The sequence below is a fragment of the Oncorhynchus mykiss genome, chromosome 15 (assembly GCF_013265735.2).
Source record: "Oncorhynchus mykiss isolate Arlee chromosome 15, USDA_OmykA_1.1, whole genome shotgun sequence".
In the NCBI taxonomy this organism is placed as follows: Eukaryota; Metazoa; Chordata; class Actinopteri; order Salmoniformes; family Salmonidae; genus Oncorhynchus; species Oncorhynchus mykiss.
In genome coordinates, this window is record NC_048579.1 from 1,817,572 (window position 1) to 1,835,853 (window position 18,282).

General features: G+C 47.8%; 1 protein-coding gene across 5 annotated transcripts in view; it reads left to right on the forward strand.

Annotated features, from left to right (window-relative positions):
- LOC110490874 (cytoplasmic protein NCK1) overlaps nucleotides 1-18,282 on the forward strand; it is a 51,479-nt gene that overhangs the window by 26,559 nt on the left and 6,638 nt on the right. Inside the window, exon 1 of one of the 5 annotated variants that reach the window (XM_036945645.1) lies at nucleotides 412-561. The exons of the other annotated variants lie outside the window; for them this stretch is intronic. Coding sequence (XP_036801540.1) covers nucleotides 528-561 — 34 coding nt within the window. The 5' untranslated portion in view covers nucleotides 412-527. Of the gene's footprint in view, nucleotides 1-411; nucleotides 562-18,282 lie in introns of those variants that run through there. 5 annotated transcript variants of the gene reach the window in all.

Consider the following 18,282-nt stretch of genomic DNA (forward strand, 5'->3'; position numbering starts at 1 on the left):
TTCTCTCGCTCCCCTTTCTCTCGCTCCCCTCTCTCCCCTCTCTCTCGCTCCCCTCTCTCTCGCTCCCCTCTCTCTCGCTCCCCTCTCTCTCGCTCCCCTCTCTCTCGCTCCCCTCTCTCCCCTCTCTCTCGCTCCCCTCGCTCCCCTCTCTCTCGCTCCCCTCGCTCCCCTCTCTCTCGCTCCCCTCTCTCTCGCTCCCCTCTCTCTCGCTCCCCTCTCTCTCGCTCCCCTCTCTCTCGCTCCCCTCTCTCTCGCTCCCCTCTCTCTCGCTCCCCCTCTGTCTCGCTCTGTGTGTCCTCCCTCTGAGAAGGCTGTACTGGGCTCAGCAGGCAGTTAGCTGAAGCCTCTCTCCTTGCTCTCTATTGGCTGTGTCATGTCACATGTCCATGGAGTGGGCTGCCTGCCCTGTTCCTGTCTCTGGTTGTTCACACAGAATAAGCTGCAGCTGTAGTGGGAAGTGGAGAGAGAGAGGCTGGGAGAGAGAGGCCGGGGGCGAGAGAGAGAGAGAGAGAAAGGGAGCGCCCAAAATGAACATGGCTAACCTCTTCAAGCACTTTTTCCGTGAGTTTTACAATTTCTGGTCTTACCCAGATTCTCTGGCTTTCTGTAAAAATGTTTCTGGTGCGATTTTACTTAGAAAAAGCAGTTTTTTGAGAGTTTTCGAAGTTCAGTATTTGTTTTCCCTCCCAGAGTTTGGAGGTTGTCAGTTATTTCCTTCTTCCTCTCTCTGATTTCTGTCTGGTTTCGGGAGTTTTACACAATGTAAGAACAGCGATGTTGTGTGTTAGTTAGTTGGTGCTGTCTGTGTGTTTTAAACCGAGCTGGTGAAACGGGGCGGATGTGATGCTAAAGCCCGATGCTAAAGCCCGATGCTAAAGCCCGATGCTAAAGCCTGGGATTGCTGCCTAACACACACACACACACACACACACACACACACGACCCTCTGTAATCCTACTACGCTGGAGTGGGCTGTAGTTTTCTATGCTGGAGTGGGCTGTAGTTTTCTACGCTGGAGTGGGCTGTAGTTTTCTACACTGGAGTGGGCTGTAGTTTTCTACGCTGTAGTGGGCTGTAGTTTTCTATGCTGGAGTGGGCTGTAGTTTTCTATGCTGGAGTGGGCTGTAGTTTTCTATGCTGGAGTGGGCTGTAGTTTTCTATGCTGGAGTGGGCTGTAGTTTTCTATGCTGGAGTGGGCTGTAGTTTTCTATGCTGGAGTGGGCTGTAGTTTTCTACGCTGGAGTGGGCTGTAGTTTTCTACGCTGGAGTGGGCTGTAGTTTTCTATGCTGGAGTGGGCTGTAGTTTTCTATGCTGGAGTGGGCTGTAGTTTTCTACGCTGGAGTGGGCTGTAGTTTTCTATGCTGGAGTGGGCTGTAGTTTTCTATGCTGGAGTGGGCTGTAGTTTTCTATGCTGGAGTGGGCTGTAGTTTTCTACACTGGAGTGGGCTGTAGTTTTCTATGCTGGAGTGGGCTGTAGTTTTCTATGCTGGAGTGGGCTGTAGTTTTCTACGCTGGAGTGGGCAGTAGTCTATAGTGGGCAGTAGTCTATAGTGGGCAGTAGTCTATAGTGGGCAGTAGTCTATAGTGGGCTGTAGTCTTGTGGTCTACATGTACATGTCTTGTGGGCTGTAGTCTTGTGGGCTGTAGTCTTGTGGTCTATAGTGGGCTGTAGTCTTGTGGTCTATAGTGGGCTGTAGTCTTGTGGTCTATAGTGCTGCTGGATAATAATCCATTCTAGGTTCTTATCCATGTTTTGGAACTGAAGAGTATTTGGAAAGATGACTAAGCAGTAAACTAGTCTAGCTGGTTTCAGTCTGTAGAGTACATGTCATTTAAGGGGGGCTAGTCGTCTGACTCCCCTGTAGCCCAGGGAGGGTCCCCACTTGGAGAGGCTCTGGTTAGTGGGTCAGCCCTCCCGCTGTGTCGATTGATGATTCAAGGGTATCTCCTCCTCAGCCAGTTATCAGGAACAAGAATGTGATTACAGAGATACTTATTTACCCCTCCCCTCTCTTTACCCTCCCCTCTCCTCTCTTTACCCTCCCCTCTCCTCTCTTTACCCTCCCCTCTCCTCTCTTTACCCCTCTCCTCTCTTTACCCTCCCCTCTCCTCTCTTTACCCCTCTCCTCTCTTTACCCCTCTCCTCTCTTTACCCTCCCCTCTTTACCCTCCCCTCTTTACCCTCCCCTCTTTACCCTCCCCTCTCTTTACCCTCCCCTCTCTTTACCCTCCCCTCTCTTTACCCTCCCCTCTCTTTACCCTCCCCTCTCTTTACCCTCCCCTCTCTTTACCCTCCCCTCTCTTTACCCTCCCCTCTTTACCCTCCCCTCTTTACCCTCCCCTCTTTACCCTCCCCTCCTCTCTCTTTACCCTCCCCTCCTCTCTCTTTACCCTCCCCTCCTCTCTCTTTACCCTCCCCTCCTCTCTCTTTACCCTCCCCTCCTCTCTCTTTACCCTCCCCCCTCTCTCTTTACCCTCCCCCCTCTCTCTTTACCCTCCCCCCCTCTCTCTTTACCCTCCCCCCCTCTCTCTTTACCCTCCCCTCCTCTCTCTTTACCCTCCCCTCCTCTCTCTTTACCCTCCCCTCCTCTCTCTTTACCCTCCCCTCCTCTCTCTTTACCCTCCCCTCCTCTCTCTTTACCCTCCCCTCCTCTCTCTTTACCCTCCCCTCCTCTCTCTTTACCCTCCCCTCCTCTCTCTTTACCCTCCCCTCCTCTCTTTACCCTCCCCTCCCCTCCTCTCTTTACCCTCCCCTCCCCTCCTCTCTTTACCCTCCTCTCTTTACCCTCCCTTTACCCTCCCCTCTTTACCCTCCCTTTACCCTCCCCTACTCTCTCTTTACCCTCCCCTCTCTTTACCCTCCCCTCTCTTTACCCTCCCCTCTCTTTACCCTCCCCTCTCTTTACCCTCCCCTCTCTTTACCCTCCCCCCTCTTTACCCTCCCCTACTCTCTCTTTACCCTACTCTCTCTTTACCCTCCCCTCTCTTTACCCTCCCCTCTCTTTACCCTCCCCTCCTCTCTCTTTACCCTCCCCTCCTCTCTCTTTACCCTCCCCTCCTCTCTCTTTACCCTCCCCTCCTCTCTCTTTACCCTCCCCTCCTCTCTCTTTACCCTCCTCTCTCTCTACCCTCCTTTCTCTTTACCCTCCTTTCTCTTTACCCTCCTTTCTCTTTACCCTCCTTTCTCTTTACCCTCCTTTCTCTTTACCCTCCTCTCTTTACCCTCCCCTCTTTACCCTCCCCTCTTTACCCTCCCCTCTTTACCCTCCCCTCTTTACCCTCCCCTCTTTACCCTCCCCTCCTCTCTCTTTACCCTCCCCTCCTCTCTCTTTACCCTCCCCTCCTCTCTTTACCCTCCCCTCCTCTCTTTACCCTCCCCTCCTCTCTTTACCCTCCCCTCCTCTCTTTACCCTCCCCTCCTCTCTTTAACCTCCCCTCCCCTCCTCTCTTTACCCTCCCCTCTTTACCCTCCCTTTACCCTCCCCTCTTTACCCTCCCCTCTCTTTACCCTCCCCTACTATCTCTTTACCCTACTCTCTCTTTACCCTACTCTCTCTTTACCCTACTCTCTCTTTACCCTACTCTCTCTTTACCCTACTCTCTCTTTACCCTACTCTCTCTTTACCCTACTCTCTCTTTACCCTCCCCTCTCTTTACCCTCCCCTCTCTTTACCCTCCCCTCTCTTTACCCTCCCCTCTCTTTACCCTCCCCTCTCTTTACCCTCCCCTCTCTTTACCCTCCCCTCTCTTTACCCTCCCCTCCTCTCTCTTTACCCTCCCCTCCTCTCTCTTTACCCTCCCCTCCTCTCTCTTTACCCTCCCCTCCTCTCTCTTTACCCTCCCCTCCTTTCTCTTTCCCCTACTCTCTTTACCCTCCCCTCTTTACCCTCCCCTCCTCTCTCTTTACCCTCCCCTCCTCTCTCTTTACCCTCCCCTCCTCTCTCTTTACCCTCCCCTCCTCTCTCTTTACCCTCCCCTCCTCTCTCTTTACCCTCCCCTCTTTACCCTCCCCTCTTTACCCTCCCCTCTTTACCCTCCCCTCTCTTTACCCTCCCCTACTATCTCTTTACCCTACTCTCTCTTTACCCTACTCTCTCTTTACCCTACTCTCTCTTTACCCTACTCTCTCTTTACCCTACTCTCTCTTTACCCTACTCTCTCTTTACCCTACTCTCTCTTTACCCTCCCCTCTCTTTACCCTCCCCTCTCTTTACCCTCCCCTCTCTTTACCCTCCCCTCTCTTTACCCTCCCCTCCTCTCTCTTTACCCTCCCCTCCTCTCTCTTTACCCTCCCCTCCTCTCTCTTTACCCTCCCCTCCTCTCTCTTTACCCTCCCCTCCTCTCTCTTTACCCTCCCCTCCTTTCTCTTTCCCCTACTCTCTTTACCCTCCCCTCTTTACCCTCCCCTCCTCTCTCTTTACCCTCCCCTCCTCTCTCTTTACCCTCCCCTCCTCTCTCTTTACCCTCCCCTCCTCTCTCTTTACCCTCCCCTCCTCTCTCTTTACCCTCCCCTCTTTACCCTCCTCTCTTTACCCTCCCCTCTTTACCCTCCCCTCTTTACCCTCCCCTCTTTACCCTCCCCTCTTTACCCTCCCCTCTTTACCCTCCCCTCTCTTTACCCTCCCCTCTTTACCCTCCCCTCTCTTTACCCTCCCCTCTCTTTACCCTCCCCTCTCTTTACCCTTCCCCCCCCTCTCTTTACCCTCCCCTCCCCTCTCTTTACCCTCCCCTCCCCTCTCTTTACCCTCCCCTCACTGCTACGATTCTTCTTCAAAAGGCCTGGCGGTTTAGTAATCACACACTTTACTGTAGAGTAATGACTGCTCTGCCTCCTCTCTCTGTGGTGTGAGAGAGAGAGATCACGCTGGTTGGGCCTAGTTGTGGTAAAGATACAGGCTAGATTGTTGATGAGAGGAGCTCTTTAAAACCTTACATACCTGCTAACTAAACTATCTGAACTTTTACGTGGTTAAACGTTACAATCACTAGGAGCCTGGTACTCTCTCTGTTTCCTGTACTCACCCCCTTTCTCCCTTTCTGTTTCCTGTACTCACCCCCTTTCTCCCTTTCTGTTTCCTGTACTCACCCCCTTTCTCCTTTCTGTTTCCTGTACTCACCCCCATTCTCCCTTTCTGTTTCCTGTACTCACCCCCTTTCTCCCTTTCTGTTTCCTGTACTCACCTCCTTCTCCCTTTCTGTTTCCTGTACTCACCTCCTTCTCCCTTTCTGTTTCCTGTACTCACCTCCTTCTCCCTTTCTGTTTCCTGTACTCACCTCCTTCTCCCTTTCTGTTTACTGTACTCAACTCCTTCTCCCTTTCTGTTTACTGTACTCACCTCCTTCTCCCTTTCTGTTTCCTGTACTCACCTCCTTCTCCCTTTCTGTTTCCTGTACTCACCTCCTCCCTTTCTGTTTCCTGTACTCGCCTCCTTCTCCCTTTCTGTTTCCTGTACTCGCCTCTTTCTCCCTTTCTGTTTCCTGTACTCACCTCCTTCTCCCTTTCTGTTTCCTGTACTCACCTCCTTCTCCCTTTCTGTTTCCTGTACTCACCTCCTTCTCCCTTTCTGTTTCCTGTACTCACCTCCTTCTCCCTTTCTGTTTCCTGTACTCACCTCCTTCTCCCTTTCTGTTTCCTGTACTCACCTCCTTCTCCCTTTCTGTTTCCTGTACTCACCTCCTTCTCCCTTTCTGTTTCCTGTACTCACCTCCTTCTCCCTTTCTGTTTCCTGTACTCACCTCCTTCTCCCTTTCTGTTTCCTGTACTCACCTCCTTCTCCCTTTCTGTTTCCTGTACTCACCTCCTTCTCCCTTTCTGTTTCCTCTCCCTACCCCCTCCTTGTCCCTTTCTGTTTCCTCTCCCTACCCCCTCCTTGTCCCTTTCTGTTTCCTCTCCCTACCCCCTCCTTGTCCCTTTCTGTTTCCTCTCCCTACCCCCTCCTTGTCCCTTTCTGTTTCCTCTCCCTACCCCCTCCTTGTCCCTTTCTGTTTCCTCTCCCTACCCCCTCCTTGTCCCTTTCTGTTTCCTCTCCCTACCCCCTCCTTGTCCCTTTCTGTTTCCTCTCCCTACCCCCTCCTTGTCCCTTTCTGTTCTCCTCTCCCCCTCCTTGTCCCTTTCTGTTCTCCTCTCCCTCTCCGTGTCCCTTTCTGTTCTCCTCTCCCTCTCCTTGTCCCTTTCTGTTCTCTCCCTCTCCGTGTCCCTTTCTGTTCTCCTCTCCCTCTCCTTGTCCCTTTCTGTTCTCCTCTCCCTCTCCGTGTCCCTTTCTGTTCTCTCCCTCTCCGTGTCCCTTTCTGTTCTCTCCCTCTCCGTGTCCCTTTCTGTTCTCTCCCTCTCCGTGTCCCTTTCTGTTCTCTCCCTCTCCGTGTCCCTTTCTGTTCTCTCCCTCTCCGTGTCCCTTTCTGTTCTCCTCTCCCTCTCCTTGTCCCTTTCTGTTCTCCTCTCCCCCTCCTTGTCCCTTTCTGTTCTCCTCTCCCTCTCCTTGTCCCTTTCTGTTCTCCTCTCCCTCTCTGTATCCCTTTCTGTTCTCCTCTCCCCCTCCTTGTCCCTTTCTGTTCTCCTCTCCCTCTCCGTGTCCCTTTCTGTTCTCCTCTCCCTCTCCTTGTCCCTTTCTGTTCTCTCCCTCTCCTTGTCCCTTTCTGTTCTCCTCTCCCCCTCCTTGTCCCTTTCTGTTCTCCTCTCCCTCTCTGTATCCCTTTCTGTTCTCCTCTCCCTCTCCGTGTCCCTTTCTGTTCTCCTCTCCCTCTCCTTGTCCCTTTCTGTTCTCTCCCTCTCCTTGTCCCTTTCTGTTCTCCTCTCCCCCTCCTTGTCCCTTTCTGTTCTCCTCTCCCTCTCTGTATCCCTTTCTGTTCTCCTCTCCCTCTCCGTGTCCCTTTCTGTTCTCCTCTCCCTCTCCTTGTCCCTTTCTGTTCTCTCCCTCTCCTTGTCCCTTTCTGTTCTCCTCTCCCCCTCCTTGTCCCTTTCTGTTCTCCTCTCCCTCTCTGTATCCCTTTCTGTTCTCCTCTCCCTCTCCGTGTCCCTTTCTGTTCTCCTCTCCCTCTCCTTGTCCCTTTCTGTTCTCTCCCTCTCCTTGTCCCTTTCTGTTCTCCTCTCCCCCTCCTTGTCCCTTTCTGTTCTCCTCTCCCTCTCTGTATCCCTTTCTGTTCTCCTCTCCCTCTCCGTGTCCCTTTCTTTTCTCTCCCTCTCTGTATCCCTTTCTGTTCTCCTCTCCCCCTCCTTGTCCCTTTCTGTTCTCTCCCTCTCTGTATCCCTTTCTGTTCTCCTCTCCCCCTCCTTGTCCCTTTCTGTTCTCTCCCTCTCTGTATCCCTTTCTGTTCTCCTCTCCCCCTCCTTGTCCCTTTCTGTTCTCTCCCTCTCTGTATCCCTTTCTGTTCTCCTCTCCCCCTCCTTGTCCCTTTCTGTTCTCTCCCTCTCTGTATCCCTTTCTGTTCTCCTCTCCTTGTCCCTTTCTGTTCTCCTCTCCCTCTCTGTATCCCTTTCTGTTCTCCTCTCCCTCTCCGTGTCCCTTTCTGTTCTCTCCCTCTCTGTATCCCTTTCTGTTCTCCTCTCCTTGTCCCTTTCTGTTCTCCTCTCCCTCTCTGTATCCCTTTCTGTTCTCCTCTCCCTCTCCGTGTCCCTTTCTGTTCTCTCCCTCTCCGTGTCCCTTTCTGTTCTCCTCTCCCCTCCTTGTCCCTTTCTGTTCTCCTCTCCCTCTCCGTGTCCCTTTCTGTTCTCCTCTCCCTCTCTGTGTCCCTTTCTGTTCTCCTCTCCCTCTCCTTGTCCCTTTCTGTTCTCCTCTCCCTCTCTGTGTCCCTTTCTGTTCTCCTCTCCCTCTCCTTGTCCCTTTCTGTTCTCCTCTCCCTCTCCTTGTCCCTTTCTGTTCTCCTCTCCCTCTCTGTGTCCCTTTCTGTTCTCCTCTCCCTCTCTGTGTCCCTTTCTGTTCTCCTCTCCCTCTCTGTGTCCCTTTCTGTTCTCCTCTCCCTCTCCTTGTCCCTTTCTGTTCTCCTCTCCCTCTCCTTGTCCCTTTCTGTTCTCCTCTCCCTCTCCTTGTCCCTTTCTGTTCTCCTCTCCCTCTCCTTGTCCCTTTCTGTTCTCCTCTCCCCCTCCTTGTCCCTTTCTGTTCTCCTCTCCCTCTCTGTATCCCTTTCTGTTCTCCTCTCCCTCTCCGTGTCCCTTTCTTTTCTCTCCCTCTCTGTATCCCTTTCTGTTCTCCTCTCCCCCTCCTTGTCCCTTTCTGTTCTCTCCCTCTCTGTATCCCTTTCTGTTCTCCTCTCCCCCTCCTTGTCCCTTTCTGTTCTCTCCCTCTCTGTATCCCTTTCTGTTCTCCTCTCCCCCTCCTTGTCCCTTTCTGTTCTCCTCTCCCTCTCTGTATCCCTTTCTGTTCTCCTCTCCCTCTCCGTGTCCCTTTCTGTTCTCTCCCTCTCTGTATCCCTTTCTGTTCTCCTCTCCTTGTCCCTTTCTGTTCTCCTCTCCCTCTCTGTATCCCTTTCTGTTCTCCTCTCCCTCTCCGTGTCCCTTTCTGTTCTCTCCCTCTCCGTGTCCCTTTCTGTTCTCCTCTCCCCTCCTTGTCCCTTTCTGTTCTCCTCTCCCTCTCCGTGTCCCTTTCTGTTCTCCTCTCCCTCTCTGTGTCCCTTTCTGTTCTCCTCTCCCTCTCCTTGTCCCTTTCTGTTCTCCTCTCCCTCTCCTTGTCCCTTTCTGTTCTCCTCTCCCTCTCCTTGTCCCTTTCTGTTCTCCTCTCCCTCTCTGTGTCCCTTTCTGTTCTCCTCTCCCTCTCTGTGTCCCTTTCTGTTCTCCTCTCCCTCTCTGTGTCCCTTTCTGTTCTCCTCTCCCTCTCCTTGTCCCTTTCTGTTCTCCTCTCCCTCTCCTTGTCCCTTTCTGTTCTCCTCTCCCTCTCCTTGTCCCTTTCTGTTCTCCTCTCCCTCTCCTTGTCCCTTTCTGTTTCTTGGTCTGATGAGGAACATTCAGACGCTGCAGTTGATACGTCCATGATGTTGATTCTTCCAGGTATTGAATTATTATATATGAATTGTGTTATTATATTCCAGCACCTATTAAACTGTCTGTTATAACTGTTAAGGCCCTGTGTATTGATGAGGAATTTAAAAGCTGTAGAGGTACGAGGCAGACGATTTGGTGAATAAGTCTGATTGGTTGACTTACTGTAAATTGAGAAATGATGAGACTTAAACTGAACAAAAAAAGATTGTATTATGAAACCAAGATAAATGACCATGTATGAATGATTTAACTCTTTCATTGAATCAGATGGCTCATTCATCACAAAACCATTTGATGTTGCCAATTATTTTAATGATTACTTCATTGGCAAAGTGGGCAAACTTAGGCAGGAAATGCCAACAACAAACAGTGAGTCATCATATTCATGCATAAAATAACTAATAATGAAAGATAAGCATTGCAATTTTGGTATTTCATAAAGTTAGTGTGGGAGAGGTGTTATCGATCAATAATGACACCTCCTGGCATTGACCACTTAGATGGAAAGTTACTGAGGATGGTAGGAGTGGCTATAGACTCAGCCATCTGTCATATCTTTCTGGGGGTGTAACAGGTGGGTCTGAAAAGAGTGATGTAGTTGATGGGGGTGTAACAGGTGGTTCTGGACAGAGTGATGTAGTTGATGAAGATGGGGGTGTAACAGGTGGGTCTGGACAGGGTGATGTAGTTGATGGGGGTGTAACAGGTGGGTCTGGACAGGGTGATGTAGTTGATGGGGGTGTAACAGGTGGGCCTGGACAGGGTGATGTAGTTGATGGGGGTGTAACAGGTGGGTCTGGACAGGGTGATGTAGTTGATGAAGATGGGGGTGTAACAGGTGGGTCTGGAAAGAGTGATGTAGTTGATGGGGGTGTAACAGGTGGGTCTGGACAGGGTGATGTAGTTGATGGGGGTGTAAAAGGTGGGTCTGGACAGGGTGATGTAGTTGATGGGGGTGTAAACAGGTGGGTCTGGACAGAGTGATGTAGTTGATGGGGGTGTAAACAGGTGGGTCTGGACAGGGTGATGTAGTTGATGGGGGTGTAAACAGGTGGGTCTGGACAGGGTGATGTAGTTGATGGGGTGTAAACAGGTGGGTCTGGACAGGGTGATGTAGTTGATGTGGGTGTAACAGGTGGGTCTGGACAGGGTGATGTAGTTGATGGGGGTGTAACAGGTGGGTCTGGGCAGGGTGATGTAGTTGATGGGGGTGTAACAGGTGGGTCTGGACAGGGTGATGTAGTTGATGGTGGTGTAAACAGGTGGGTCTGGACAGGGTGATGTAGTTGATGGGGGTGTAACAGGTGGGTCTGGACAGGGTGATGTAGTTGATGGGGGTGTAACAGGTGGGTCTGGACAGGGTGATGCCTTTAATTGTTTTTGTTTAGTTCTGTCCTTGAGCTGTTCTGTGTAGACCCCAGGAAGAGTAGCTTCTGCTTTTTGCAACAGCTAATGGGATCCTAGTAAAATACCAAATAACCTCCCTCCCTCCCTTCCTTCCTTCCTTCCTTCCTTCCCTCATTCCCTCATTCCCTCATCCCCTCCCTCATTCCCTCCCTCATTCCCTCCCTCCCCTCCCTCATTTCCTCCCTCCCCTCCCTCATTTCCTCCCTCCCCTCCCTCATTTCCTCCCTCCCTCCCTTTCTGTTTCCTGCCTTGGCCTCCTCAGCGAGGGAGCGGAAGCTCTAATTTGAGACACATTTCTCCCGAGGAGCAGCAACAGGAAGTGAGGGGGAGGCAGATGGCCGGGCCTGTTGAAGAACAGCTAGCTCCATAAACCTGATAGACAGACAAAGGAAATATCCACCACACCATTTGGGGCGGCAGGTAGCCTAGTGGTTAGGGCGTTGGGACAGTTCCCGAAAGGTTGCTGGATCGAATCCCCGAGCTGACAAGGTTCTGCCCCTGAACAAGGCAGTTAACCCACTGTTCCCTGGTAGGCCGTCATTGTAAATAAGAATTTGTTCTTAACTGACCTAGATAAATAAAAAATATATAAAAATGTTCTGCTGGATAGATCACAACTACTGCATTAGTCTATAACCCTAGGAGAAGTCTCTCTGGGATAACCCTTAGACAAGTTGATATAACCCTAGGAGAAGTCTCTCTGGGATAACCCTTAGACAAGTTGATATAACCCTAGGAGAAGTCTCTCTGGGATAACCCTTAGACATGTTGATATAACCCTAGGAGAAGTCTCTCTATAGGATAACCCTTAGACAAGTTGATATAACCCTAGGAGAAGTCTCTCTGGGATAACCCTTAGACAAGTTGATATAACCCTAGGAGAAGTCTCTCTGGGATAACCCTTAGACAAGTTGATATAACCCTAGGAGAAGTCTCTCTGGGATAACCCTTAGACAAGTTGATATAACCCTAGGAGAAGTCTCTCTATAGGATAACCCTTAGACAAGTTGATATAACCCTAGGAGAAGTCTCTCTCTGGGATAACTCTTAGACAAGTTGATATAACCCTAGGAGAAGTCTCTCTGGGATAACCCTTAGACAAGTTGATATAACCCTAGGAGAAGTCTCTCTCTGGGAAAACCCTTAGACAAGTTGATATAACCCTAGGAGAAGTCTCTATGGGATAACCCTTAGACAAGTTGATATAACCCTAGGAGAAGTCTCTCTATAGGATAACCCTTAGACAAGTTGATATAACCCTAGGAGAAGTCTCTCTCTGGGATAACCCTTAGACAAGTTGATATAACCCTAGGAGAAGTCTCTCTGGGATAACCCTTAGACAAGTTGATATAACCCTAGGAGAAGTCTCTCTGGGATAACCCTTAGACATGTTGATATAACCCTAGGAGAAGTCTCTCTATAGGATAACCCTTAGACAAGTTGATATAACCCTAGGAGAAGTCTCTCTGGGATAACCCTTAGACAAGTTGATATAACCCTAGGAGAAGTCTCTCTGGGATAACCCTTAGACAAGTTGATATAACCCTAGGAGAAGTCTCTCTGGGATAACCCTTAGACAAGTTGATATAACCCTAGGAGAAGTCTCTCTGGGATAACCCTTAGACATGTTGATATAACCCTAGGAGAAGTCTCTCTATAGGATAACCCTTAGACAAGTTGATATAACCCTAGGAGAAGTCTCTCTGGGATAACCCTTAGACAAGTTGATATAACCCTAGGAGAAGTCTCTCTGGGATAACCCTTAGACAAGTTGATATAACCCTAGGAGAAGTCTCTCTGGGATAACCCTTAGACAAGTTGATATAACCCTAGGAGAAGTCTCTCTATAGGATAACCCTTAGACAAGTTGATATAACCCTAGGAGAAGTCTCTCTCTGGGATAACTCTTAGACAAGTTGATATAACCCTAGGAGAAGTCTCTCTGGGATAACCCTTAGACAAGTTGATATAACCCTAGGAGAAGTCTCTCTCTGGGAAAACCCTTAGACAAGTTGATATAACCCTAGGAGAAGTCTCTATGGGATAACCCTTAGACAAGTTGATATAACCCTAGGAGAAGTCTCTCTATAGGATAACCCTTAGACAAGTTGATATAACCCTAGGAGAAGTCTCTCTCTGGGATAACCCTTAGACAAGTTGATATAACCCTAGGAGAAGTCTCTCTGGGATAACCCTTAGACAAGTTGATATAACCCTAGGAGAAGTCTCTCTGGGATAACCCTTAGACAAGTTGATATAACCCTAGGAGAAGTCTCTCTCTGGGATAACCCTTAGACAAGTTGATATAACCCTAGGAGAAGTCTCTCTGGGATAACCCTTAGACAAGTTGATATAACCCTAGGAGAAGTCTCTCTGGGATAACCCTTAGACAAGTTGATATAACCCTAGGAGAAGTCTCTCTGGGATAACCCTTAGACAAGTTGATATAACCCTAGGAGAAGTCTCTCTATAGGATAACCCTTAGACAAGTTGATATAACCCTAGGAGAAGTCTCTCTCTGGGATAACCCTTAGACAAGTTGATATAACCCTAGGAGAAGTCTCTCTGGGATAACCCTTAGACAAGTTGATATAACCCTAGGAGAAGTCTCTCTATAGGATAACCCTTAGACAAGTTGATATAACCCTAGGAGAAGTCTCTCTATAGGATAACCCTTAGACAAGTTGATATAACCCTAGGAGAAGTCTCTCTGGGATAACCCTTAGACAAGTTGATATAACCCTAGGAGAAGTCTCTCTATAGGATAACCCTTAGACAAGTTGATATAACCCTAGAAGAAGTCTCTCTATGGGCTAACCCTTAGACAAGTTGATATAACCCTAGGAGAAGTCTCTCTATATACTAACCATTGGATAAGTTGATATAACCCTAGGAGAAGTCTCTCTATAGACTAACCCTTAGACAAGTTGATACAGTGCCTTGCGAAAGTATTCGGCCCCCTTGAACTTTGCGACCTTTTGCCACATTTCAGGCTTCAAACATAAATATATAAAACTGTATTTTTTTGTGAAGAATCAACAACAAGTGGGACACAATCATGAAGTGGAACGACATTTATTGGATATTTCAAACTTTTTTAACAAATCAAAAACTGAAAAATTGGGCGATACAGGAATCCTAACTCAGTTGCCAGAGGAAGGAAACTGCTGAGGGATTTCAGCATGAAACTAATGGGGATTTTAATATCGTTTTAATGGCTGTGATAGGAGAGAACCGAGAATGTATTAACAACGTTGTAGCTACTCAGTAATACTAACCGAAATTACAGTGGTGCAAATCTAGCACATCACTGAATACGGCTTTCCATATTTTCAAGCATTGTGGTGGCTGTATCATGTCATAGGTATACTTGTCTTCAGCAAAGCATGGTGAGTTTTTCAGGATAAAAGGAAACAAGTAGAGCTAAGCACAGGCAATATCCTAGAGGAAAACCAGGTTCAGTCTGCTTTCCAACAGACACTGGGAGACAAATTCACCTTTCAGCAGGACAATCACCTACAACACAAGGCCAAATATATACTGGAGTATCTTACCAAGAAAACCGTGAATGTTCCTGAGTGGCAGAGTTACAGTTTTAACTGAAATCTGGTTAAATCTATTGCAAATGGCTTTCTAGAAAGTATAAACAACAAACCAGACAGAGCAAGAATGTTTCACAATCCAGGTGTGGAAATCTCTTGGAGATGTTCCCAAAAAGACTCACAGCTGTAATCTCTGTCAAATGTATTTCTAGCACTTATTGACCATTAGAGGAAGGGGAAGAGGAGGGACAGGAAGAGGAGGGACAGGAGGAGGAGGAGGGGGGACAGGCGGAGGGACACGAGAAGGTTGGGCGACAGGAGGAAGAGGCATTGGCTTCCTTCCTCAATGACCACCGCTCAGTGTTTCCTCTCCTCACTTTTCTTAGACAATAAGGCAAGGGCTGTTTCCTCACCTCCTCCCTCTGCTGCTGCCTCGGCCACATTGTTCTCAACACCAATATGCTGGTTACTTTTGCTATTATGCACATAGCAACACGGTCTAGAAAAAGACGCCAATTCAACCGCGCACTGATGTTTCAGAACTGTGGACAGGGACTGCTATCCAACGTCGGAGAAAACATTTTTTTAAATAATATTACAGTTGAAGTTGGAAGTTTACAAACACCTTAGCCAAATACATTTAAACTTTGTTTTTCACAATTCCTGACATTTAATCCTAGTAAAGATTCCCTGTTTTAGGTCAGTTAGGATCACCACTTTATTTTAAGAATGTGAAATGTCAGAATAATAGTGATTTATTTCAGCTATTCATTCTTTCATCACATTCCCAGTGTGAGATGTTTACATACACTCAATTAGTATTTGGTAGCATTGCCTTTAAATTGTTTAACTTGGGTCAAACGTTTTGGGTAGCCTTCCACAAGCTTCCCACAATAAGTTGGGTGAATTTTGGCCCATTCCTCCTGACAGAGATGGTGTAACTGAGTCAGGTTTGTAGGCCTCCTTGCTCGCAAACGCTTTTTCAGTTCTGCCCACAAATGTTCTATGTGATTGAGGTCGAGGCTTTGTGATGGCCACTCCAATACCTTGACTTTGTTGTCCTTAAGCCATTTAGCCACAACTGGAAGTATGCTTGGGGTCATTGTCCATTTGGAAGACCCATTTGCGACCAAGCTTTAACTTGACTTTAGATGTTGCTTCAATATATCCACCTATTTTCCCTCCTTCATGATGTCATCTATTTTGTGAAGTGCACCAGTCCCTCCTGCAGCAAAGCACCCCCACAACATGATGCTGCCACCCCCGTGCCTCACGGTTGGGATGGTGTTCTCCGGCATGCAAGCATCCCCCTTTTTCCTCCCGACATAACGCTGGTCATTATGGCCAAACAGTTCTATTTTTGTTTCATCAGACCAGAGGACATTTTATGACGGTTGCGTGGTCCCATGGTGTTTATACTTCGTACTGTAGTTTGTACAGTTGAACGTGGTACCTTCAGGCGTTTGGAAATTGCTCCCAAGGATGAACCAGACTTGTCGGTCTACAATTATTTTTTTTCTGAGGTCTTGGCTGATTTTTTTTGATTTTCCCATGATGTCAAGCAAAGAGGCACTGAGTTTGAAGGTAGGCCTTGAAATACATCCACAGATACACCTCCAAATTATGTCAATTAGCCTATCAGAAGCCATGACATCATTTTCTGGAATTTTCCAAGCTGTTTTTATTTTATTTATCAGTTAAGAACAAATTCTTATTTTCAATGACGGCCTAGGAACAGTGGGTTAACTGCCTGTTCAGGGGCAGAACGACAGATTTGTACCTTGTCAGCTCGGGGATTTGAACTTGCAACCTTCCGGTTACTAGCCCAATGCTCTAACCACTAGGCTACCCTGCCGCCCCAGGGCACAGTCAACTTAGTGTATGTAAACTTCTGACCCACTGGAATTGTGATACAGTGAAATAATCTGTCTGTAAACAATTGTTGGAAAAATGACTTGTGTCATGCACAAAGTAGATGTCCCAACCAACTTGCCAAGACTATAGTTTGTCAACAAGAAAGTTGCGGAGTGGTTGACAAACAAGTTTTAATGACTCCAACCTAAGTGGATGTAAACTTCCAACTTCAACTGTATGTACAGTATGTAGATCTGATCTATATTCTGTAGATCTGATCTAGATCTTCAACTGTATCTATATTCTGTAGATCTGATCTATATCTTCAACTGTATCTATATTCTGTAGATCTGATCTAGATCTTCAACTGTATCTATATTCTGTAGATCTGATCTATATCTTCAACTGTATCTATATTCTGCAGATCTGATCTAGATCTTCAACTGTATCTATATTCTGTAGATCTGATCTATATCTTCAACTGTATCTATATTCTGTAGATCTGATCTTCAACTGTATGTTTATTAGTGCTGCACCATTGTTCTTACGTAGTCTAACTAATTACAGTAGGACATGTCTTAGTGATGACCATCCCCACGGCCTTCACAATAGACAGGCGCCAATCAGACCGGTGTCTTGTACACCAGGAAATATAGATCTTTTTTTTTGCTACTGCTCGACTAAAGAAATCTCGGTCGGCCAACAGCCTATTGACCAAACAATGGACCATTCTGCAAAATGTGGTCAGCCCTAGTGACTGTAGAAGGTTTTAAGGTGTATATGTTGGAGTGGTTTAGAGAGCTCAGTGGTAGCTCTGACGAAGGACGTGAGGCCGATACGTTAGCTAAATTAAGTGATACTGGCAAGCACAATGTGCAAGTTTCTCCTGATCTATCGCACAGTCCCATACATTGGTGTTATTGTTGCTTCCTGAGATGAGTAGAGTACTTTGATGAATGAATGTATACCATTTTAGATCAGGACAGGCAGGCCTCTCATTTTACACAACCAGGCTTATACATGACTACTACTATTAGGACTGGAACAATTGCCTAACAGCACAGCCCTGACAAGCTCAGACACGTTGACATCACGACAGACACACCAGATGCCCTAGAATACCACCTCTTATCTTAGTCCAGTGTCATCCTCCTATCACTCCAGAGGATACCGACTACCATAGACCACCATGACTAGCTGATATTACCGGGGGTGCGGGTGGGTGGGTGGGATGGTGGGGGATGCCAGCCGGGTAAACAAAGTGATCAGTCTCGGGCCTCCATGCTATTTTAATGCAAAGTGATTGTTTTGAATAGTGGAGGAAAAAATAAATTCCCTTGATGCCCAGTGTGATAACACTACTGTCTCCTCTCTAGTTCTATACAGTTGAAGTCTGAAGTTTACACACACCTTATCCAAATACATTTAAACTCAGTTTTTTTTAACCTTTACTGACATTTAATCCTAGTAAAAATTCCCTCTCAGTTAGGATCACCACTTTATTTTAAGAATGTGAAATGTCATAATATAATAGTAGTGATTTATTTCAGCTTTTTATTTCTTTCATCACATTCCCAGTGGAGTCAGAAGTTTACATACACTCCATTAGTATTTGGTAGTATTGTCCATCAGCTTCTCCATGTGGTCTCCCTAAAGACTGGTTATCAGTTTAAAGACTGGTAGCTCTTTGTCTAGGAGTCTAGTACGGCCTTATAGAGGGTAGCTTTTTGTCTAGGAGTCTAGTACGGCCTTATAGAGGGTAGCTTTTTGTCTAGGAGTCTAGTACGGCCTTATAGAGGATAGCTTTTTGTCTAGGAGTCTAGTACGGCCTTATAGAGGGTAGCTTTTTGTCTAGGAGTCTAGTACGGCCTTATAGAGGATAGCTTTTTGTCTAGGAGTCTAGTACGGCCTTATAGAGGATAGCTTTTTGTCTAGGAGTCTAGTACGGCCTTATAGAGGATAGATTTTTGTCTAGTACGGCCTTATGACTTTACTTTTGACTTTTTAATTTTGAGTTAATAGGGTCTGTTCTCAGGGCCTGTACTGACCTGTTGTTTTTTTCTCACTGTGTTGTGGCTCTCTCCATGTGGAGTCTAATGATGGGGTCTACCTGCCTGGCCTTAGTTCTGCTGGCTCATCAAACTACCATGGGACTGGCTGTCTGTCAGCTGGCTGGCTGTCTGTCTGTCAGCTGTCTCTGTCTGTCGGCTATCTCTCTGTCTGGCTGTCTGTCAGCTGGCTGGCTGTCTGTCTGTCAGCTGGCTGGCTGTCTGTCGGTTGTCTCTCCGTTTGTCGGCTTGCTGTCTGTCTGGCTGGGTCTGGCTGTCTGTCAGATGGCTGTCTGTCTGTCAGCTGTCTCTGCCTGTCGGTTGTCTCCCTGTCTGTCGGCTTGCTGTCTGTCTGGCTGGGTTGCTCAACAACAGCCTGAAGGGGTAATATAGACTAGCCGGCTCAGACTGTGGCCTAAATAGCACCCTATTACCTATGGGCCCTTGTAAACAGTAGTG